We start from the raw sequence: 23,850 nt of genomic DNA, 5'->3' as shown, positions 1-23,850 counted from the left end.
GGCCACGGCGTCCACCTCGGCTGTTAGGAAGAAAGGTAAACGAGATCGGCTGGGGGGACCAGCGCTCGGCGAAGCCAGGCTGGCGCTCGGTGATCACTACTCCCCTAATCGCTACCATCCACCAGCCCTCCCTTTAATGGTCCGTCTAAAATCGTCCCGGGAACCAGAGGCCAGCTCACTGGCCTGGAGTCTGCACTCCTCCCGTTGCTGACATTTGGGGTGGCACTGGCCACTCCCTGATCTCCGCCCACTCCCCGATCCTGCCCACTTCTTTCTCCTATCGGTCAGGTGCACGTTCGAGCTCCGTGCCAGCTAGGCGCGAGGTCCCTTCCAGGCCCCACCTCTGGTGACCCTGTGGAGGAAGGAACAGGACAGCAGTGGGAAAACCCAGGTGCAGAGACTTGGTGATTCAAAGCAGAATTCCCCGGAACGACCTTTCTTTCCTGTCCTGGAAAGTCCACGGTCCCGATTCCTTCTTCTCAGAGTCTCGGGCCCTCATACTCCAGAGCGCACAGGAGGGCTGGAGGTGACTGTGGCTTCTTAAAGGCTGTACTCATGAGTTCCTCTGACAGGCCTCAAAGTGAAACTCCCCCAGGGCCTCATCTGAGCAGCAACAGCCCTCCCCCACAGAATCCTACAACTCAAATGCCCTTATCCTAGAATGGCTGTCTCAGCCCCTTAACAACTACTGACATCCTTATAATACCCTAAGGCCTTTCCTAAAAGCAGGCAGGGCAAGCACTGCTCTGCTCATTTCACAGATGAGGAGACTAATGGCCACAGGTGAGATGGTGCATAAGGGTCACGGGGGACACTCCAACCCTGGTTCCTCTTGACTCGGGACCCAGGCGTGCTCCCCCTCTACTGCAGGGCCCCCTAACGGCAGGGGCCGTCTCCACCTAAAGTCCTCTGATGCCTGAGCATGTCCGGGAGCACGCAGAACCAAGCTAGGGGAGCACAGCAGCACAGTACAGAGTCTGCCTGGAATTAGGCAGACCTGAATTCTAATCCTAGGGCGCTTCCCAGCTGCATGACCTTGGGTAAGTTATTTTCCCGTTTTCAGCTTCCTCTGTTTTAAAGTGCTTTGCAAACTTTAAATGAATGAACATGATCTGGGTGCAAGGAGTCAGGTGAAGCCTTTCATCAGCCTCTCTGGGGTGGGCTCGCTGGGCACCTCCTGGTGATAACTAACAGTAGGTTTCTGGGTTGGGGTGGGAGCTTATCCATCATTACTCTACCACCACAGCCCAGTCTGGCAGGGCCTGCCACACCAGGAAGGCCTGGGGGCAGACCTGGGGATGGGTCCAGAGACTCACACATGTGTGTGTGAGGGACTGTGTGCATGTATGCATATGTGTTTCTGTGTGTGTATGTGACACTATGTATGTGAGTGTGTGTGTGTGTGTGTGTGTGTATATATATATATATATATATGTGTGTGTGTGTGTGTGACTGTGTCTGTGAGATTGTGTGTGTGTGTGTGTGTGTGTGTGTGTGTGTGTGTGTGTGTGAGAGGGGGCCTCCACCTAGGGCATGTGGGCAGTGTCTGGGGGGAGGCCACGGACTGACAGCCTCCCACATGCTTTCAAAGATCCGAGCCAGAGCAGACCCCAGGATTTGGGGGAAAAAAGCAATGCCCACAAGAAGCCTCAGAGGCCACGTGCGACTGCGCAGAGAGTGAATCAGGGATGGCATGAAATGACCACCCACCCCTGCCCTTTGGAACAAGCAGAGCCAGCCCAGGCCATGGTAGCAGGGACAGGCCTCCCTCCCCACCACATCCAAATCTCCGAGGGTGCTTGGGGCTTCCAGTATGAGGAAGCCCTTCACTATTCCCCCACCTCCTCCCACCTGGGACAGGGAAAGATGTCTGGATTCAGACTCTGAGAAGCTGGGTTTGAATCTCAGCTCTGTCCCTTACAAAGGATGTAATGTTAGCCAAGCCCCTTCCCCTCTCGAGGGCTCAGGCTCCGCTGAATCATACGCATTCCTCAAATACTGCCTACCTGCTCCTCACCAATCCCTTCACCAAACTGGACACGTGTGACACGCTGACCTATTGGCCCTGGCTACCTATTCTAGGCCAGACTTGGAGCCACGAGCAGCCACCCCAACCCAATGGCCAGGGGCCTGCCTGCTCCCCTGGGCTGGGGCAGGGCAAGCACGCCCCTTTACGCGGGGGGAGAGAAACCACGAGACGGAGACAGATCAGGGGCCAAGACGGGATGCAGTGCGAGCCTACTCCTTTTAAGAAAAGATCGTTTCCAGGAAGGGGGTCTAACCCTTCTCCACTTTGGCTCTTCCCCAGGCCCAGGCTGGGTGGTTAGACTGCTTCTCCACTTGGTTAAGATGGGAGTCACCGATTCTAACCCTTCCAGCAGGCCCCCCCACCAGCCCTTCATGGACATCCCCACACAGAGAAGGGTCGGCCACTTGCCAAGGACATTGTAGGGAAGGCGTTCCTTTTTCAATAAATCTACATGGCTCTCTTTCTGGATGACTTCTGGGCCACTCTTCCATTGTCAGAGTCCACCACCATAGGATTTCAGAGGTCATCTGGTTGTCCCCCCCCCACCTGACCCTCAGGTGGCCCCACGGACAGCTCAGAGCCCGGGGTCTTCTCCCCGCAAGACCAGGGCTCTCTCCCCAGCCTCTGCTGACTTGCCCACCCACGGCCGCTGGCGGGCTCCAGCCCGTTTCCAGCAGGGTTCTGTCTGCAGAGCCGCCCCCCAGGGCTGGCACTGGCATTTCAATGGGCTGAAAAACAAAATCTGTTCCGCTGCTGCCCTGTTCTAACTGGCTCAGCTGTTGCCAAGTCAAATCCTACTGTGAGCCCACAGCATGCCCAGGAGAGGCAGCAAGAGGGCGAGGCTAGGGGTCCCAGCGGGTTCTCGGCTCGGTTCTGCCAGGTACCCTGCCTTGGGTCAAAAGTCTGCCTCTGCTACCACCACCTGTGTGACCATGGACAACACCAATGGCCAATAATGACCCGGGGGCATTCTGAGGTGTACGAAGCACTCCATAAAGATTATCTCTTGATCCTTACAACAACCCTATGAGGAGGTGCTATTAACTATCGCCATTTTACAGATGAGGAAACCAAGGCCGACGGAAATGAAGGGACTCTTCCAGGGTCACAAAGCTACTAAGGGTACAGTGCTCTAACCACTAAGACACACTAAGTCCCTCTGCAGCCCTAGGCCTCAGTTTCCCCATCTGTAAAATGAGGTCTCCTCCAATCCCATCTGTGGTCCTCTGAGCCCTTCTCCACCAGCCATTCCAGTTCTGACATTTGCCGTGCGAGACCCTCCATTAAAGATGAGAAGCAGAAAGCAGCTCAGCCTTGTCTCGACCTTTGCCCCCAGGAGGCCCCCCTTCTGCACCCCCTTCCCTCAATTCCTAACCATCCTTCCATCTGAAGCCTGGTGGGCACCCCCCTCCCCAGGAGCCTTCTCAGCCTCTACCCTCTGCTGCCTGCCTCACTGACCATTTCTGCTCTGCGGTTAGCCTGCAATGTGCTTTGCAGGGGCACTGAAAATTGTGTTTTCTCCTCGCACACGGCACGGGGCTCTGCACACAACTGGCACTTCATAAAAGTTTGGGGAATGAATGGTCCCCGAGTCTCGTTTACCCAGCACTGGGGACTGAACACTCAGTGGCTGGCTGCCAATTCCACTTACCCCTTGAATCCGCCACCCCTTTTCTTTCTCAGTGCACCCTCCCCAGCCTGGCGGGCCTACTGGTGAAGCGGCTGCTCCCCAGCCCCCTCAGCAGCGCCGCCCCCTTCAGGTTCCCCAGACAGCCAGAGAGAGAAGGCTCTGGCCAATAACACCAGCCTGAAGGGCGGCGCTGCTGAGAAGGGCTGTGTCCAGGCCCAGCCCGCCTCCCCAGAGAGTGCCCTAAGAGAGGCCTGATGGCAGGCGGATGCTACTCTTAAACCTCCTCCTCCATTTCAGTCAATGAGCAGGCCCAGGCCCCCCCCCCCACCTGCAGTCTGCCAGGACTGTGAGCCTCCAGGCACCAGACGGCCTGCATCTTAGTGAGAACTCGCAGTCATATGGCGCTTTACAAAGAAGCTTCTTCCTAAGCACCTCGGGAGGTAAGCAGGGCACGTATCAGGATATCCAATGGGCAGAGGAAGAAACAGGCCTGGAGATGGGGAGTGGTGTGCCAAGGTCCGAGATGGGACGTGAACCCTGGTCCTGCACCCCCAGGCAGACAGGAGCTACGCATATGTTAGCTAGGAGGAGAAGGAGGGTGCTGTCCATGGCACCACACTCTGCAGGCACCTTCTACTGCCATCACCAGTGCATTTATTAAGCACCCCCTATGTGCCAGGCACTGTACCGCACAACTACCCTGGGAAGCAGGTGCTATTAGGATCCCCATTTTGATGTGGGGAAACCGAGGCAGACAGATGAAGTGACTTGCCCAGGGTCATGAAGCTAAGTGAAGCTGGATTTGAACTCAGGTCTTCTTGACTCTAACCACTGAACCATCAGTGACCTAAAAATTACTGCTTGAATCCCAAAGGGTACATGAGTGCCCCTGAAAACAGTTCATGCAGATTCTTCCCCATCTGCCCAGCTGTGGCCAGAGGAAGGTGAATAGCAGCAGGATGAGACAAAGTCTGCTTGGAAAAGTGTGGGAAGGGCAAATGAGACAATGCACACAGCGAGTGCTTAATAAAGGTTCATCTTCTCCCCCTCCCCGCTTCCATCCCTGATCACTGTAGGCGTCTCAAGCACAGGGCCCATCAGACCCAGAGTGAAGCTCCTATTCTAAGCCAGGCCCTGGGAGGGAGGGAGGGAAGGAGGGAGGGAAGGAAGGAAGGAAGGAAGGAAGGAAGGAAGGAAGGAAGGAAGGAAGGAAGGAAGGAAGGAAGGAGGGAGGAGGAGGAGGAGGGAGGGAGAGGAGGAAGAGGAAGGAAGGAAGGAAGGAAGGAAGGAAGGAAGGAAGGAAGGAAGGAAGGAAGGAAAGAAGGAATGGGAAAAGGCAGAAGGAGGAAGGGAGGAAAGGGAGGAAGGAAGGAAAGGAAGGAATGAAGAAAGGAAGGGAGGAAGGAAGGAAGGAAGGAAGGAAGGAAGGAAGGAAGGAAGGAATGAACGCCATCACATTTCTGAGAGGCTTCCATCCTTTTCCACTGCACTAGGTTTTCCTGCCCAGAGGCCAGGGCTGCCTGGCTTTGGCCTCCTCTCCAGGATAGTGGGGAGGGCTCTGGCTCTGGAGCCAGATGACCCGGAGTGGTCGAGGCCTGGCAGTGCACGACCCTGGGCGAGTCCCTTCACCTCTCTGGACCTCTGGAGGCCCTGCCAGGCCTAGAGCTCAGGGTGTCTGATCCCAGCGCCACTTACCTCCAAACACCCCCGATGTGTGTGCACACCCCCCCACACCAAACACCTCCACTCCCTCCCACATGCACAGAGGACTTTTTCAGTCCTTGAACCCTGTAATGTGCTCAGCCCACGTAAGAGTCCCGAGCCAAGTGGCACTTCTGAGTGAAGATGCTGGTGGTGGGCCCCGACCCAGCAACAGCTGAGGCCCAAACAGCCTGAGGGAGGACAAAGAGGCTGTCCTGAGGAGGAGGGAGCATGGCGGGGTGCTCCTTGGGGACGTCTGTGCTCCCTTCTGACTCTCTGCGGAGGACAGCCAGCCCAAGGGCCCTGATTCAGGTGCCATCCAGAGTGCGCGGCCACCTCTTGACTGATCTGTGTGGGCAGTGGAGGTGGCAGGGGGTTCAACTGACCTGGGGATAGAAGGTGGATGGTGCCATACGCGGGCTGCGGACAGACTCCGTAAAGAAGGCCCCCTCCTGAAGGCAGCGGAGGAAGAAGCAGCGGCCGGACCGAGGTGGTGAAGGAACGGAAGCAGGCACCAGCAGGCAATCACCAGGGGCAGTGGGCAGGGTAGAGGAGAAAAAAACGGAGGGGAGAACAGGAGAAGGAATGAAAAAATCAAAGACTGCTCTGCGGGGGGGGGGTGCCAAAGGGAGCAGAGGGGCGCCTGTGGCAGAAGGAAACGATACCCCAGCCCCCCAGGGCCTTCTCAGCAGGTGCACGGGGGGGGGGGGGCGCACGCGGCATTCTCTAGCTCCACAGACACGAGGGTCCCAGAGCGGCCACAAGCCGAGCGTGCCTCTGTAACGCTGTCAGGTCAGGCAAGCAGGCAGCAAGCATTCATGAAGCTCCTACTGTGAGCCAGGCACTTTGTTAAGCGCTGGAGATGCCAAGGAAGATCCGAGAGACAGAGAAAAGAAAGAATTCAGGGCGGGGAGCTTGTCCCCTCAGGCCCCAAACAGGCAATCTGTGGGGCAGACCCGGGACGCCTTCCCCCAACAAATACACAGGAAAGAATCCCAGCTGGAAAGGACCATAGACGCCAATTACTACAATTCAGAGAAGGGGAAACTGAGGCTCAGTGAGTGGAAGAAATACGCTGAAGTCTGCATGGGTGGGAAGTGACAAAGCCGGAATTCGCACTCAGGCCCCCAAGCAGCTTCTACTTCTCTGCCATGCCTGAGAGCGAGGGGCTGACACGCGCCCCACGTCCATGGGAGCACCCTGGGATCCCCTTGGGATCTTGTTCCTGCATTGCTGACGTCTGACAAGGCCAAGACCACGCTCAGGGCTCTGGCTGCCACATCACACGGAGCCCCCAGAGCCTCTGCAGGCACCTGTCCCACGCTGGTGGCAAGACCACTGCAGTCCGTGACTGGCACCTAGCATGTTGACTCCCCCCCCCACTCTAGTGACATCTAAAAATCTGGCACGTGTGCCACCGGTAAACATGTTTCCATGCAGGCTGAGCGCCCGCTCCGAGGGCTTATCGCGGGAAGCCTCTTGCCAATCAAACGCCGAACCGCCAATAAGGGGCTGCCCGCTCCTTGACTCCCATCGTCTGACCACCTCTGCACCCCGCTCCCTGTGTTATCTCCCAGTCCACATATCTCCATCTTCCCCAGGAGAACCATATGAGACACTTTACCAAAGTACGCTAATATCAAGTAGATTCTAACTACTGCTTTGCTCTCGTCTTCCAGAAAAGGAAATACAGCGGCTCTGGCAGGACCACGATGGCTCTGGGTAATCAATGCTTCCCTTTCTACGGGTTCACACACCTTCTCTTCAATGACCCCTTGCACAAATTTTCTTGCACAATTTTTCCCAGCAGCTGGGTGGCACCATAGCGCACAAACAGCACTAGCATGAGTTCAAATCCAGCCTCAGACACTCCCAAGGCAGGCCATTTCACCCTGTTTGCCTCAGTCTCCTCATCTGTAAAATGAAATGGAGAATGAAATGGAAAGTCACTCCAGTATCTCTGCCAAGAAAACCCCAAATGGGGTCACGGGGAGTCGGACATGACAACAGAACATTTCCTCAATGCCAACCTCTCTGGCCTACGGTTTGCAGACAGCGTTCTCTTCCCTCTAAATCAGGACTGGCATTCTCCAGGCCTACAGCACCTCACCCATTCTCTGGGATCTTTCAAGTAAAACTGACAGTGTCTCAATAATCACATCCACCAGTTCTTCTTAGTACCCGAGAAGGTAGTTTTATTCCTTGGGGGCAAGTGACTCAAATTTATCCGGGGTAAATGGGTACTCTCTTACTAGCTCTTTAGTTGTTTTGAACGTCACCTCCCTACTAAGTCATCAACCAGACTGAAGACGGCACGTTTCCCAGTCCCCTAGCCGTCCTCATCAACCCCCTCTGAATGAACTCCACTTTGCCAATGTTTCTTTTAAAACATGGCTACGACCCCGCAGGCTCGAGAGGATGCAGGCAGAGGCACCCATCCGACTACTAATGCAGCCCGAGGTGCAGACTTCTTGTTGGGCGCCACGTCTGCCTCTGCTGCCTCCATGGGAGGGTGGGAGTCCACTGTGACTCCACGTCTCGTCTTTCTCCTCTGAACCGGCGCCTCGCCTCTTCCTCCCTGAGCTTCCCTGTTTATGCCCATCCTTCTCAAGCCTTATTGACCGGATCTGGCTTGTCATTCTGGCGTGCCGAGGTCTAAGGAGCTCCAGCGCATTAGCCGTGCCCAGTCCCCTTCTAGGCTGTGATTCTCCAACGTGGAGATTTGTCCAAGGTGAAGAAGAGAGTCAGTGGCAGGGCTGGGCCTCTGGGTCAGACAGCTCTCCTGAACCTTTGAACCTGACCCCCGAGGCAGCCGTGTCACGCCGTGCTGTGTACAGCGGGTCAAACTCTCAGTGTAAGGAGAAGCAAACGAGACCACGGCTCCGCGTGCCGAGTGGGGAAGGAGAGACATGGCAGCTCCACCCTGCCTCTGGAGCACCCCCAGCTCCTGAGAACAGACGCGCTATTGCTTCTTCTGATCCCAACCCCTCCGCCTCCCAATCACTTCTTCTAATGCCCAGGGAGCTGCTCACCGGGTGAGCTGGAGCTGGGGCCGGCTTGTACTCAGCCCAGCCTGCTGACAAGGCTAGTGAAGACCGAGCCCTGTGGGTGTCCGGAGAAAGCACGACGGTGCTGCCTGGTGACGCGGGCCCTGAACCGAGGATGCTCACACCCGCCCACCTGCAGCCACCCACCATCAGCACACACATGCCCCCGTGCCTCAGACGGGGCTGGCTCATCACTGCACGAATGGGAAACGTTCTTGGGAGAGCGAGCAGTTCAGTCTGATGAGCCCACTGGCTTCTTAGCCCGGCTCCCAGGAGGCCAACCTCAGGCTCAGTCAGCTCTCAATGAGACACCAATAAAGGCAAGGCGAATGCTCTCAAGACGGGGTCTGTGAAGGGCATCGGGATTGTGTCTGAATGTGACACGGATAACGGTCACGCTGGAGAAGCTGAAAAGATGGGGTTCAATCTGCGAGGCTGGAGGGAACCCCCAGAGCGACGAGACCACAGATCTAGTGTGCACCTTGAGAGGAGCTGACCATGGACGTCTCTGATTCTGGAACTAACAATTTTCCCAACAAGATACAAAAGCTCCCCCCATAAAGGCCTACTATGAAATTCCCCCTCCTCCCTTGGCCCTCCCACCGAATTCCTCCCTACTCAGCTGAGAAGAGACTGAACTGCCTCCGACTAGAGCAAAGAGCCAATGGCAGAGGGACCGCCAAAGGGGCCCCAGTCTCCTGACAGAGGCCTTTGTCCCAGGTATGCCCAGGTACGCTGCGACAGCTCCAAGACAATCTGGTATTCCACAACTCATTTTCAAGCTCTTCTTTTTCAAATAATGTTTAGTTGTTAATTTTCAAAAATTAAGTTATCTAAGTCCATGTTTCTTTCGTGATGAATTAAAATAACGTCCTCTAGGACTGACGGGTCAATAAGTGCTCCTATTTTAAAAGTAAAAGAAAATAAATTAAAAAAATAGAATCAACTTGCCCGGGTGCACACCTGCCCTGACGAAGCGTGCCGGCACATCTATATGCACTAATGACGTATTTGTGAAAGTCACACAAGTCTGTGACAGCATCCACGCTTGGGAGCACCGATGCTCTCTCTGGATCTGCTACGTCTAACAGTTGGGGCCCGAGTAAGACACGTGAACCAGGGAGCACGAGCCTGTTCCAGGACCTCGCCATTTTTCCAAAGCCTTCCCCACAAGCCTTGGAAGAATGGCAGAGGGCCTGACCAGCCATCTGCCTCTTTCAGAGAAGTTGGGGCCATAACCAGGGGAAAGCCCCTCGGGTGCCGGTCAGGGCCACCTAGACATCCAGCAGCTGAAATTACAGCAGAGGCCGACCAGCGACTGCCCAGGCAGGGAACTCATCCAGTTAGTGGGAGAGAAATTAGTGAAGCATTCTGGAAGGGAAGGATTAATCAGCTCTCTCCCCAGGCCCACAGGACGCCAGAGGAGATGTCAGACTTGCTGTCGAGGGCCGCCCTTGCTCACCTTTCGAGGGCTGTCCAGGTAGGTTGGCGTGAGAGCCACGCTGCTGTTCTCTGCTGCGTGAGCGGGGCCCTTGCCGGCATGCAGACCGGCTTGTTGCTCTCCCAGGCACCTAAAAGAAGGGGGAAGAACAAAGCCTTGAGGCCTGATTCTGCTACCTCTGTGACAACTTACTAAGCTGCTGCTGGAGCAGACATCATAGTCTGACTGTCTCTCCAGGTCTGCGCTTGCTCGTGCTCTCACTCAGAGGCAGGAGGAACTTGGGACCTGAGCCAACTTCCAACATTGGCTGGCCGGGAACAAGACATGAGCCCTGAGCCTTGGTTTCTTCATCTGTATTTAGCTCACAGCGTTGCTATGAGGGAGACTGCACTGCAGACCTCACCTCTCTAAAAGTCTCTTTAACATCCATCCTCCTCACCTGCTATTAGCTGCTGGAGGGTATGGTATACCTCCCCCAGCACTGTATCCAGTAGGGGCCTAATAAATGTTTGTCAGATGATGTCTAGAACGGAAAGGCCTTTCCTAAAATGAAAGACCCTGCTTGGGTCACTGCCCACCTGTGGGCCTCAGCTTCCTTATCATAAACTGATGGCACCAGACAAGGTGATCTCCGAAGTGCCTTACAGCGCTAAAGAGGGTTCTTTCACTTTCCTCCGTGAACACAGCTAACTAGCGACTCTAGCTTAGGAGGCGCAAGCTGGCCAGCGCTGGGAGCTCCACAACAGTGATTCCCCAGGAGGATGGAGTCTGTTTCCACCGCCCACAGTGGGAGGGAGCTCAAGGCCACACCAGCAGGCATAAAGTTACCTCCGGGTGGCCAAACCGAGGAAAGGGCTCCACGTGGGCAGGAAGCAGCAATCTGGGGCGAGATGGTGGCTTCCAGCTCTCTGTCTCCCCCTCCCCGCTCCCACCTCTTCTGCTAAGGGTCTGGCTAACAAGCTAATATTTCAAAGTAGAGAACGCCTTCTCCCAGGCCACCAAATAATCACCCATTTGGGGAGTCACACCCACACCTGGTGAGGCCTTTTCTCTGCAAACTGGCAGGGGGGGAAACAGGGCACCCCAGGACCCTCAGCAGTCACATGGCCCAGCCAAAACCTGCAGTGACTCCTCCAATGTCACCCCGAGGCCGACGATGCCATCGGTGATTCAGTCGGCAGAGGAACGTGGCAGCCCAAAGGGCAGCTCGGCCTTGGTGCGACTATAGACTGCATGGGCAGAGATGATGTGTGGTAAGCCTGGAAAGGGGCTGGGGCCAGACTGCAAAGGGCCGGCTTGAGTTTTAGCCCGGAACAAAAAGGGACTCCCTGGGGAAGACAGAGCGGGAGCGACACGGCGGCCAAGGCTGTGCTTCCAGAAGAGTCCACGGATGGACGGGAGGGGAAGGATCAGAGACAGGAGGCCCCAACCCGGGCAGCGGCCAAGGCAGAAGAGATGAGCAAGACTCCCCAATCGACTGAATCTATGGGGTAAAGGAGGAGGAGTCACAACGCCACAGCGGCAGAGCTGGCGGAAGGACTGAATGCCGAGCCTCCCCTAAAGTAGGGGGCCCCGGTCCTCGCCTGGCCACCCTACTCTGTGCATCCCCGACTTCCCCAGGCACCTCCTCCCCCACCCACCTTTCAGCCTTTTGTATACGGTCTTCCCCCGTAAGAGTGTAAGGCCCTCGAGGGCAGGCACAGGGCCTGGCACATAGGAGGCACTTAATCATAACACGTTCCCTCTGATTCATCCTGTCTACACCCTGTTTGTCCACACTTGCTTGCACACTGTCTGTGAGCCCTGAGAGCTGGGCCTGTGCTCTTGCCTTTCTCTGGATCCCCAGCACTTAACACACAGGTGCGTAACAATGTGCTCATTTACTGAGTTCCCCTGGCATGTCTGGCTCTGCTCCACGCCCATGACCCCCATGCCCCTGACTTCCTCCCCACACAGTGCAGGGGGTTCACCTGCACTCCCATTGCTGCAGTACGTCCAGGAGGATAAAGCACTTTCCCACAAAGACCTGGGAAGCCGGTGGCCCAAGTGTCCCGTGTCTGGGATACTCCAAGGAAGTGAAGGGAATTGTCCACGCAGCCTTCGAGGCCCTCAGCTGGCCGTGGAAACCCGGGCTCCCTGATTCCTCCATCAGGCCAACTTCCTGCTAAAGGCAGCCCCCACCTTCTCCAGGTCGGAGACAAAGGCTCCCCACCTCTGGGGCAGAAAGATGAGGCTAACACCCCCCACCCCTTCTTACGGGCCAGCCAACAACTTAACATTTTCTAACTGGGAAACACCTTCTCAACTGCCTCTTCCAGATCTATCAGGCAGAGCTTCTTGGAATAGTCTAAGGTCTGACTCATTATAAAACAAAAATAAACCTCCTCCCCACCCTGAGGAGCTTCACACCCCTTCTATCTCCACCTGTTTCCTGTTGTTTTTTTTTTCCAGTGGAGCAAGGGCCACGTTCAGCAACATGGGGAACCCACCAAGCAGGCCAGCTGGGGTCTTTCCATGGCCCAAGGAGCATAACAGGGAACCAGCTCCCCTCCTAATGGGAGTCAGGTGGGCCAGTGGATGGAGCCCTGGACCTGGAGTCAGGAAGACCCGGGTTCAAATTCAGCCTCAGACATTTCCTAGTTGTCGTTCTACCTTGGTCTGCCTCAGTTTCCTCACCTGTAAATTGGGGATAGGAACAGCACATTCCTCCCACGGTTGTTGTGAGGATCAAAGCAGATAATAGTTCTAAAGTATTATCTAAATGCTAGTGCTGTTATCATCATCATCATCATCATCATCATCACTGACCCCAAAGCTGCCCAGGATCTTCTTCCTCTCAATCCACACTTAAACAGTCACTGCACGGGAGGAGCCGAGTTCCACTGGCTTCCAAGGGCCAACAGAACCAGGAGTGATGGGGGAGTCTTGGTGGCCAGAGAGGCTCCCTGACATCAGGGCTGCTTCTGCGGGGTGAGGGGCTCCAGAGGCTGGAGGACACCGTGTTGAGGCTGTTTCCATGGGGGCTCCTCTGCAAGCCTGGGCAGGGCTGGAGGGCCCCTAGGGGCCCTTCCACTCTGGGCTCGGTGGCAGGCATCTTAGCGAGTCTTCCCACCGTGATAGTCCAGGCCTTGCCCATTGCACTTTGGGACCATTGGAGTCTCCCAACTGGCTTTGCCTCCAGGCTCGCTCTCCCACACACTTCGGCCACGCTCCCCTTCCTGAGGACAACCCTGACCTTGACCGTGACCAACAGCCTGCAGTGGCTTGCTCCCCAAGTCTACAGGACAAGGCTCACCAGAGGTGGGGCTAGAGAGAACATCAGAGTTACTGGAGCCTGACCCTCTTACTTTCCAGCGCATAAGATCTAAGAATCAAGGCTGGCAGGGCCTCAGAACTCACGTGTTTCATCTGCTCAGTCAGAGAAGGCAGAACCATGTCACGAGAGGCCGAGGGCCACTTGCCAGGACAGGAACCTGAGGTCTCTCACTCCAAACCCAGCATCTTCCCACAGCGCCACGTGGCCAACCTCCAAGATCCTCACAATCCGGTCCTGCCTTCCCCATCCACTCTGAGTTGTGAAGAAGCCGTAATCTTGATCTGGGTCAGCCTTTTGATACCTGAACTCCTGCCCTGGGCCCCTGCTCCTGACGACAGCTGCCTCACACTGCCTCCCCCGTCTAGACTGGCTCTAGGCACACTTCCCTGTGTGCCCTCGACATCTTGTGGCCAGCTCTTCCTCCTCTTGCCCCCACCCTCCCTACAGCTCTGGATCCACAATCCAATGGGCTTGGTCAAACCCAGTGTGCATGCCAGACTCTGCCTGACCCTCCTGCCACCACATGCAGCAGTCACTTCCTGCAGCCTGCCCCCTGAAGAGTCCCCTTATTTCTAACTCAGCTCCTCCTCATGGCTACCTCAACCTTTCAGAACATCTCATCACTAATGATCACTGCAGGTGGACCCTCCCCAGGTACAGACAGTGAGCCACCTGCACCTCCCCATTCTATAGAAGGCTTGTCCTTGTGATCCCCACAGCGAGGCTGCCCCAGCCTGCCGGGGGTCGTCTTCTCGGTCCTGCAACAGCAGCTCCCAAAGTGTGGCCCTCAGGGTCCCCGAGCCACTCTCAGGGGGCCCTCAGGGGCCAAACTATTTCCATAATAATATTGCGACATTATGTGTCTAGCCAAATACTCCTCCCTTTGCCAACTGCACATGTGTGCAAGGCCAGACTTTCTTCAAACACTTCAACCACAACAACACTATCCCAACAGACTGGAAGCAGAAGCCGTGGGAGAATCCAGCTGTCTTCTATTAAGGCAGACATTAAAGAAATTGGCAAAAAACATGTAAAACAAGGCCCCATCTCATGACATTTTTGGAGTTGGAAAATAGTTATTTTTCATAGAAAATGTTATGTTAATATGTAATGGGCTTATTATTTTAAAAAGATTTAAAATATTTTAGCAACTTATCAGTGTTCATTTCTAATAAGGTCAATATTGATAGCTATAGCCCATATGAACAAAAGCTCCACAGTAATTTTAAAGAGTGTAATGGGGTCCTGAGGTCTACAGTGTGAGCACCTCTGGCCTAGCAAGAACGGCATGCTCCTGACGGAGGCAGCTCCAACCTATTGCTCATTCTTGTATGTCCAGACTCTCTGATGGCAATCCCGAGGATGACATTCTTGGCCCACTCAACTCTGTCACTCCCCTCTCCATTACCTTGAGAGGAACCCATAACTTTCCTTCTTCAGTGACAGGGGTCCACCTTAACCCTCCACCAAACAGCAACACTGAAGTCAAAAGGCCTGGCCTGAGCCCTCACCTTCTAAATGCAACCCTGTGCCTCCTTCTCCTCTTCCTCTTCATTTCTGGGCCCTGCTGAATGGGGCTGTCCCTGGGGTCTGTGTCAGGTGCATATCTTGATGGAGCAGTTCTATAGACCGGCCATCACCTGCAGCCAGAATCTGGACAACCAGCATCATTCATACCTTTGGTTTTACCTCTGGATAATGACACAAAGTCTCTTGAGTAACTACGGATCTTACACAGAAGGCGTGATCCCATGATTCAGAGCATGATACAATCAGCAAAGTCACCCGCAAGGAGGGTGCCTGGAGGCCACCCCACCGTCACTGCTGCAGGGGGTGGACATCCTCCCGCTGCCTCGGACGAGCACGCGCCTCCCAGTTGGGGCGTTCGTTGGACATCCCCCATCAGAGGGTCAACGAGTGAGGCTCTTGGCTGTTCCAACCTTCAGAGAATCTCAGGAGATGCCACGTCAGAGGAGCTTCGCGTGCCGCGGTCTGCTCTCCTAGCGCCAACGAGCAGGAAGAACAAGGGATTGAGCACCCTCCACCCTTTGGTCAATTATGTGGCTGTATGGACCCGGCCGGCACCAGGCCGCCCGGTGCTCTGTCTGCCGCTGGCGAGCAGGCTGATGGTGGGAGTGTTCCTTAGCTCAGAGAGCTCGTACGTGTGCTGGTGCTGCCGATGATTCTCAATCGCCTCTGGGGGAGTAATAATAATAAGGAGGATGACGGTAAGGGCCATGATTTTAGTAACCCCCTCTTTGCAGATATCTTAAAAACCGACCCCTTCTTCCCCCCAAATCATGTCCCCTGCAGCACCGCCTTCTCCACATGTCCTAAGTTTAGTCCGGCTGCTCTGCCCATCTGATATCGTGATGGAACTGACAGAAGTTTCAGAAATTCCGACATCTCCTCCTCTTTTCCTCAACTGTCGCCTTCCTTCAGTTCCAGCCTGATGAGCGTCTGGCCAAGGACTCCGTGAGCTCGATCCCCTCCAGGGCTTTTCTCTCTTCTCTGCAGTGACGACTGTCCATCAGCTTCTGTCTTTTGCCATCAAGGGTTCATCCACCAGCTGACGCTGTGAGCTGGGGCTGCCTCGGCCGCCAAAAATAGCCAATGTTTATCTGTTAAAGCGGTTTCTGGGTTCTCCGCGGCGCCTCGCTGTGGCAGTGGACTGAGGTGGGGTACCCTCCGTGAGGGAACTGGGATGTTCTGGGTGCATCTATTACTTTATTCACTTCCCATTTCTCAGGGCCAAGAATTTATTCCAACGGATCAGGCTGGACTTGCCTCAGTTGTATCCCATGGCATCGGTTTTTTATTCTTTCTTTTAATTTGGTACAGGCTGTGATTGATGGCGATCTGCAAAACCTCCACACTGGCACTAGGCATTTCCTGACCCCTAGAATATAACCAATTCCACTTTTGTGACATTAGATAATAATAACAATAACTAACATACAGATGTACTACGTGCCAGGCTCTGTGCCACGCGCTTCACCATTAGCATCTCATCTGATCCTCACAACAATGAGAGTTAGGGGCCATTATTATCCCTATTGTACAGATGAGGAAACTGAGGCAGAAAGAGGTTGACTTGCCCAGGGTCACACAGGCAGTAAATGTCTGGGTCTTCCTGACTCCAGGCTGGACACCTGCCAGTATTCTTCTGGAAAGGAATCATGACATATAAGCCAATCATCTGACAATACAGTGTCTGCTGATTTAGCTGGAAGGTGACATAACACAGTCCCCACTGTCTCCAACTCTCTGCAATCCTGGGCTGCAGAGGTGGCAGAGAGGCCCCCCCACCCGAGCCCTCACAACTCCCCAGCTGGCCAACCAGACTCAGGCAGAACTGGGACAACAAATAGAGCTCCCTGACAGCCCAGACAATGTCTGTCTGTGGTTTCCTGGGCCGTCTGAGGCCTAATGGCAGGGACCCCTTTTGCTCTGATATCGACCCCCTGCTCCGAGGTGTTTCTCACCTCCTCCTCTGAAGCAGGTGTACCTACAGCGGGAATCTTCTCCTGGGAATCTTGTGGCAAACACTAACCACCAGCAGACTACCAGATGAACCGACATCCCATCGCCTGGGGAACCACAGTAAAGCCAAGCCCGTGATCCGGCTCTCCCAGCACAGCCCATCAGCTCTCTCCATTCAAGCGGGGACCACTCTCTCTTGTCCTCAGCCAGTCTCTTGCTATTGTCATGGGACCAAAGATTCAGAGTCCAGGGGTACGCGGGAGGCCATCAAGTCCATCAGGCCATTTTACAGAGGATTTGGAAACTGAGACCCAGAGGGGGAAGGGACTTTCCCAAAGTCATATAGGTCCTAGGTGGAAGCAGCAGGATTGGAACCCAGGTCCTCTGGCAATCGAGTCCACTTCATGCATCTGAGACGAGGCCTTGCACTGGGCACAGTGAGCCTGGAGAAGGGTGGACCAAGCACGGGCATGAACACTGTCTCTGGAGCATGTGAAAGGCTGACCCAGGGAAGAAGGATGGGGATGATTCTGCTTGGTCCAGAGGGCAGAACCAGGACCAGAGAGGGACCACCTGTGGCTTGACATCGGGAAATCATCTCAATGACAGGAGCCATCCAAACGTGGCATGAGCTACTACGCGAGGCAGGGTCCCCCTGCCTGGGATCACCAAGCACAGGTGGGCTACGCTCTTGCGGGATTACCACTATGTGTGTGTGGGACAGGACGGCTGCTGAGGTCCCCGTGGCTCCGTGACCCAGGGACTGTTTCCAGATGTTCTACAATGGGGGTGACTTCCAGCCTCCTCGGCTTCCTGTTCTGCCACTCTTGCAGGACGCCCCACGACTGGGGCCATTTTGTATTGTCATTTCGCGGGCTGTTGTGACCCACTGACGTCATCCCCGCCGGGCACCAAGCCCCTCCAGCCTTAGCTAAGCAAGTCCTAAGGAAGACGGCTCAGCCTGTGGCCCAGCCTCTGCCCAAAGCCTTCCCAGCGTAGAGGAACCCGCCGGTGCTGGTGCTACTGACAGCCTTCGAGGACCTGAGCGGCTCCAGGCAGGGGCCAGCCACGAGCCCTCCCCAAAGGCAGACTGCACCACTCCCCGGCCCCAGGCTCTTCCCCCTCACCAGGAAGCCCCCCACCCCAGCTCCCCTCCAATCTCTCTCTCATTCTGTCCTGCTTCACAGCCTTGCTCAGGCCTGGATTACTTCATAACCCCCCTGACAACAGCCTCCCACGACTTACAGAGCACTCCCCGCTAAAGAAGCAGCTTCCTGCCAACACCAACCTCTAAGGCAGGCAGGAGAGGGGCGGTAGCGTCTTCACAGGTCAAACCGCGGCTCAGGCACAGGAAGGAGCCTGGCCCCACGTCACAGACGCGGCAGCCATCTGCTGACCCGCCATGGCGTCCCGCCATCCTTTCAGGGAGGCCACACTGGCTGCCGGTGGCGGCGCGCTCCTGACGCTCAGGACAGACCTGGCCTGTATTGTTCACTACCTTTCCAACGACTTGCACCCCATTTTCTGCCTTGATCCCAAGCTCCTTGACTACTTTTATGCACCCCCTGCACAGCCGCACCCAGATGAAAAACTACTCAACACAGGCCTGGCCGAGGAGGTCCTGGGGCAAAGATCTGGGACAGTCCACGGTGCAGCCCAAGAGCTTGCTGGAGCCCGTCCAAGCTCACAGAGGGGAAGCTCCCGGGGGCCAGGGTGTGAGCTCCAGGTCAGAATCTCAGCTCGCTGGCCTATGGCCAGTCACCTGACCACCTGAAGGCTACCTTCCTCAGCTGTAAGACAGGGATCTGCCCCAGCCACCCTGCTGTGAAGAAAGGGGCCCCGTATTTAGTAAGGCACCATCTTAGAGTGAGTGATTATTGCGAGGGGCTACGTCCCCTCTGTTACATGGACCTTTCTGGTGGCTCAAACGGCAGAAAAGGAAGCTGGAGAGAGTTCTGAGCCTCCAGGGAAATGAGAGAGTGCATTCCTGCAGCAGCAAGAAATTTCAAAGGTCGTCCGTTCAACCTTCCCAGGGGACAGGGGAAGCCCCTCCTCCAAGGCCCCAAGCCTCCCAGGGCTCCGGCACTTACTTCTGACTGGCCTCCATCTCCAGCAAAGCTGAGAGGGCAGACGTCCCCTTTTTTCCAACCGGGGGTCCTGCAGGCTCCAAGGAGTGGGCAGGGAGAGGGCTGGCCATCTGCAAGCCTTTCATGGCAGCCCCTTTCTAAGGAGAGAGGAGGGGGAAAGGACATTAGCAGAGAGAGGCCCCTTGGTGCCTGCCACCCCTAGACTCTCTCAATGGAGCAACCCCAAGTCTAGCCTTGTGAGCACGGTTTTATTGAACGACCAATCATACAGGTACTCCACCCTCCCAGTGAGGAAAGCCATGCCCCCTGAAGGCCTGGAGTGTCTCTGTGCCCTTACCTGTCTCCCTCCCGCCTCTTTCCCTCTTCCTCTCCCTCTCTCAGTCTGTCTGTCTATCTCACCAACTAGAGCCATGCATCTCTATTCTGTCAGCAGTGGGTGACACCCAAATGTAACATCTGAACCAGAGAAGGAAAGGCCCTCTACGGGCCCTCCCTGACAGGCGGTCAGTGGCCTGTGCTGACGCCCTTCAGGGGCCACCTGGCCAGCCATCTAAAGAACGTCCCGGGAAGGACAACGCCGGTCACTGGGGGAGGCTCCTCACACCCCTGGCAGAGCTGCAGCAGGAAGGCCCAGCGCACCCGTATCACGCGGTCCGAGCGATGGCGCCGCCGGATGCGGTTCAAGCCCTCCATGAAGCGGACAAAGCCATCGAGAAGCTGCCACTCCTCCTCATCCGAGCGCGGCTTGTCCCCATAGATGTCACAGTGCACCTCACCTTCGGTGATGCGCTTGGTGGCCGTGACGCATGCTGGGAGCAGCAGGAAGCGTGTTCTCCAGAACTTCAGCGACTCAATTAAACTACGGAGGACCAAGAGGCCAGAAAGGAGACCTAGCATCAGCATCACAGCCCCCAACAGGACCTCCCACTGACTCACCGAAAGTTTCCCGGGCACAAGTGCACAATGTCCAGGCCCTAGAAGGCCTGGGGCCAGACAATAATCTAGTTCAACTGGCCCCATTTTAGAAGGGAAGAAACCGAGGCCCTGAGAAGGGGGCCGGCCTCCCCCAGGCCTGTCACGCAAACAGCAAGTAAGAGACATTCAATCGATCCGCCGCACTGGCCAAGCAGAAAACGTGCAAACCCGGGCGTCAAGGGTGCCTCAGACAGCAGCCAGAGGGAGAAGTCACCAGGGACAATACGGTCCAGCTGCTGGTGGGGAGGCTCCTCTGGGGAGATGACACACGGAACCCTTGGAGCTCTATTCACATCAGGGTCTAGGGGGCAGGCTGACCAGGCAGAGAGCCTGGGGGGGAGTCTGTAATGATGGGATGATCTCAAAGGAGGGATGGAAGGCAGAAAGGGGGAAAGGAGAGGAAGAACGGGGAAAACAGCCTCAAACACACAGGGGGAGAAAAGAGGGGGCAGTGCCAGGGAAGGGGGCGAGCAGACCACATGGGACCCTCACTCTCATCTGAGCTGCTTAAAGGAGAGAACACACACACACACAGAGCTGGGTAAGGAAATCCATCTTGTCCAACAAGCAAAGGGAAGGCACCCTGTCACAGCAAGGGAAGGTGCAACCACACTCAACTGAATACATGCTAAACAGCTGACTGGCCAGTTTCACCTGCCATCCTCTGGCCTTCTTCGGGCCTAAGGCCATGTTCACACCCACCAGTGACTGTCTGGAGGGGACGTGGCCATGCTCTGCAGAAGGAGCAACAGCCCTGCTTCCCCTCCTTCTACTCTGCCCTTCTCCTTTAAGATTCTTTTCATTTTCTAATCTATCTCTTCTGCTCTCTCCCCCTCATGCAGAAGAAAGTGCAGTTTGGGGCAGGGCTCGGGAGCTCGCTGCCGTAAGGAGCCAGTGGAGACAAAATGGGATGCTCTAGCCCAGTGCCCGGCCTGTCACAGGCACGACAGAAATGCCACCATGACCATCGTCACTGGGATTGTCACTGCTCCATCGGCACCCGCTCTACAGCCCATGATCTCGGAGAGCGGCCTGGGGGGCCTCAGGACACCCCAACCAGGGGACCAGTCTGCTTATCGATGCACATGTGTTACGAGGATTCAGTTTTCTTTTTCAATTTGACAGGGAGATGGGGGGCACAGAACAGAAATGCCTGCTCCTTTTTTTAAGTTCAAAACAGAGACTTGCCAGGAGCACACAGCCAGTATATGGCAGAGGCAGGACTTTATCCCATGTCTCCCTAGATCCATGGCCTGCTCTCTATATGCTACATCATGCTGTCTCCCAGTGATCAAGAATAATAATTAAAAAAAAAAAGTTCAGCAAAACCAGCCACCACACGAGGCAAGTGTATTCTGAAAGCCCCAGCTCTGAGGTCCCAGCTCTGTGTGTGTGTAAGTAAAGTCCCCTTGCCCATAAGCTCAGCCCTGGCCTGCTGCTGACCTGAAGTCTTCGGAGCCCGCTGAGCAGATGTACTGGTCCAGGTAATTCCACTTGTATTCCTCCAGGCGTTCGTGGGAGAACTCCACCCAGCAGGAGACAAACTCAGAGTCTGAGTGGGAGGGGCACAGGCTATAGGTGTAGTTGATCTGGGCAGACTCGCAGGGATACCTAAAAACCGAGGCAGAGCCACTTCAGCACAAAGAGAGCCAAAGGTCACACCCAGCCCCGCCATCACGACCACGTCTCCTACTCCCCTGGCGGCCCAGACCCCAAATGACTCACTTGGGCAGGTAGCGGGTGACCGTGATGATTTTGTCCTTCAGCGTCACTTTGTGGAAAGTGCGACCCATGCTCAGCCAGTACTGGTCTTCCTCCTCAGGGCGGTTTCGGGACACGAGGCCTAAGAAGACAAAAGAAGGCCAAAGAGCCTTCTCTGACTCTGGTCCAGGGGGACGGACCCAACCCCAACACTGAAGGGGCTGGAAACTGTGCCACGAAAATGCTACTGAATTCGGGGAAAATTGGGAAGGCTTGGACGATGCGGAGAGACACAAGCGGAATGAGAACGATTATAAAGACAGACAGCTTGGGAAGGCTTAGGAACTCTGATGAATGCAATGACCAACCATCACACCAGAGGACCAACGAGGAAACACGCAGAGAGAGTGTGGGCTCAGGACACGGAAGGAGACGGCACATACATGGCTGTTTCACTCGGTTCTACCTATTTGTTAGAAGGAGTGTGGTTTTATTTATTTATTATTACTGGTCGTGGCAGCAACGGTGGAGCAGAGAGAATCAGCCAGAAAAAAAAAATGATGCAAAAGAGGGTCATTGAAGCATTTTAAAAACTGGACAGAACAGACCAAAGCTCACAGGGAGACACAGACCAGCAGGACAGCTTGGAAAGTTACACGCTGAATGGACTATAGACCCATTTTGTAAAGGAAACTGTACATGACAGATTTAGTCCCGCACACGTCCTCTTTTTCTGTCCTACTTTGTACGTGGAAATGTTTGCTTCTTTTGGGGGAGTATTCATCAAATCCAAAATTTTTAAAAATCATACCCAAAAGAGTTATTTTCTCTGAAACTTGTGTGACTATTTCTAAGGCAAGTAGAAAATCTTAGAGCCTTAGACTGAAGATAATAATACCCCACATAATAACAGACCATGAAGGAGGTGAAAGGGACTTGAGTCAACACGCGGCCTTCTCCCCAGGGATGGTCCTTCCCCTGGGCGGGGGTGCCCAGCCCAGACAATCAGACCAACAAAATAATCCCTGCTCCTCTCTGGTGAGGCTTTGACTCACAGATTTCACCATCATGGGGAGCTCCTCTCCTCCTCCTCTTCTGTCCACCCCTCCCCTTTCAGGTCAGGTCTTTCCTTTTGCTTCTGTTTGTGTTCCCAGTGCGCTCAGCATAGTGCCTGGCACACAGTTAGGCAAGGCTTAATAAATCCTTATTGACCTGACCTCAGAGGCTACTTAGCACACCCCCGCTGTCTCTTTTTGTTGTTATTCGTGACCCCAGTTGGGGTTTTCTTAGCAAAGATACTGGAGTGCTTTGCCATTTCCTTCTCTAGCTCATTTTACAGATGACGAAACTGAGGCAACCAGGGTGAAGTGACTTGTCTAGGGTCACACAGCTAGTGTCTGAGGCCAGAATTAAACTCAGGCACTCCTGATTCCAGGCCCACTGCTCTATCCACTGCATCACCCAACAGATGCCCTCTCTACAATATCCTTAAAGAAGGTATTGTTCAGCTTCCATCGAAACACCTTCAGTGACAAAACACGGGGCATATTTGAGCCGGGAGACCCTTCAGAACAAAACGGCCCCTTGGTGCACTCTGCTCCAGCCAAACCAGCCTCGTTCCATCTCCCTGCCACCCCCACCCCACCCCCGCCCCTTTCCTCAGATTGTTCCCAACTCCGGCAATACCTGCCTGCCTCCCTCTTCCGCCCCCCTCCCGGGGGCAGCACAGGCCCTTTACCCATCCCTCCGCTCATCAAGAGGCGCTGCCCCGTACCCCACACTAACTCAGTATAGATCTGTGTTGACACACCCCGCCCTTGCCTCCTCCCCAGCAGAACGGAAGCGCTTGGAGGGCAAGGACGATTGTCCTTGGGTCTTTCTATCCTCAGCATTGAGCGAGCACAGTGCCTGGCACGGCTTGAAAGGGGATCGAGGGGAAGCCTCACACCGAGCTTCACCTTCCTGAGTGTAAGATGGGAGATGTGACTAAAGAAAGCGCTGTCTGAAAAACAAATGGAAGGCCCAGGGTCGGGTCAGCCAAGAAACCCGACAAGAAGTCCGAGGCTCCTTAACGAAGAGAGCAGCAGCGTCAAGGCCGAGGCAGGTAGCAAGCCCGCCGTCTGACAGGGAAGCTGAGGGAGTCCGTCAGAAGTCCGATGCTCCTTAATTGGCACCAAGGCCTGGGCAGGGGTGGAGAACCTCACTGGGCCTCTCTGCTCAGACTGGGTGGCTGGAGGGCTGGGTTCAGCTCTGGTCACCACGCTAAAAGAAGGACGGGCGGGGATAAGCCAGACAGTGTCCAGGGAGGCAGCCGGGATGGGGGGCAGCCGTGGATTCAGGGCCTTGCTGATCCCTGAAGAAGGTAAGATTTAGGGCAGACACTGTCTCTGAACCTGGGGCTGTCGCGGGGAAGAGGGACAAGCCTCGGTCACTGGGCCCA

General features: G+C 55.3%; 1 protein-coding gene across 8 annotated transcripts in view; it reads right to left on the bottom strand.

Moving 5' to 3' along the window:
* Positions 1-23,850, bottom strand: part of DEPDC5 (DEP domain containing 5, GATOR1 subcomplex subunit) — a 117,213-nt gene that overhangs the window by 16,533 nt on the left and 76,830 nt on the right. For 5 of the 8 annotated variants that reach the window (XM_020996443.2, XM_020996438.2, XM_020996440.2 and 2 more), the window contains 6 exons: positions 21,435-21,552; positions 21,153-21,320; positions 19,374-19,593; positions 18,738-18,871; positions 9,870-9,978; positions 5,747-5,812 (listed from right to left, as the gene is read on the bottom strand). In XM_020996443.2, coding sequence (XP_020852102.1) covers positions 5,747-5,812; positions 9,870-9,978; positions 18,738-18,871; positions 19,374-19,593; positions 21,153-21,320; positions 21,435-21,552 — 815 coding nt within the window. Of the gene's footprint in view, positions 1-5,746; positions 5,813-9,869; positions 9,979-14,722; positions 15,361-18,737; positions 18,872-19,373; positions 19,594-21,152; positions 21,321-21,434; positions 21,553-23,850 lie in introns of those variants that run through there. The other 3 variants (XM_020996441.2, XM_020996442.2, XM_020996444.2) reach the window with 2 other exon arrangements.

Source organism: Phascolarctos cinereus, unplaced genomic scaffold, assembly GCF_003287225.1.
Source record: "Phascolarctos cinereus isolate Bilbo 61053 unplaced genomic scaffold, phaCin_HiC Scaffold_4;HRSCAF=312, whole genome shotgun sequence".
Lineage (NCBI taxonomy): Eukaryota > Metazoa > Chordata > Mammalia > Diprotodontia > Phascolarctidae > Phascolarctos > Phascolarctos cinereus.
Note: the sequence above shows the minus strand (reverse complement) of the source record. Positions and strands in the feature narration are given on the sequence as shown.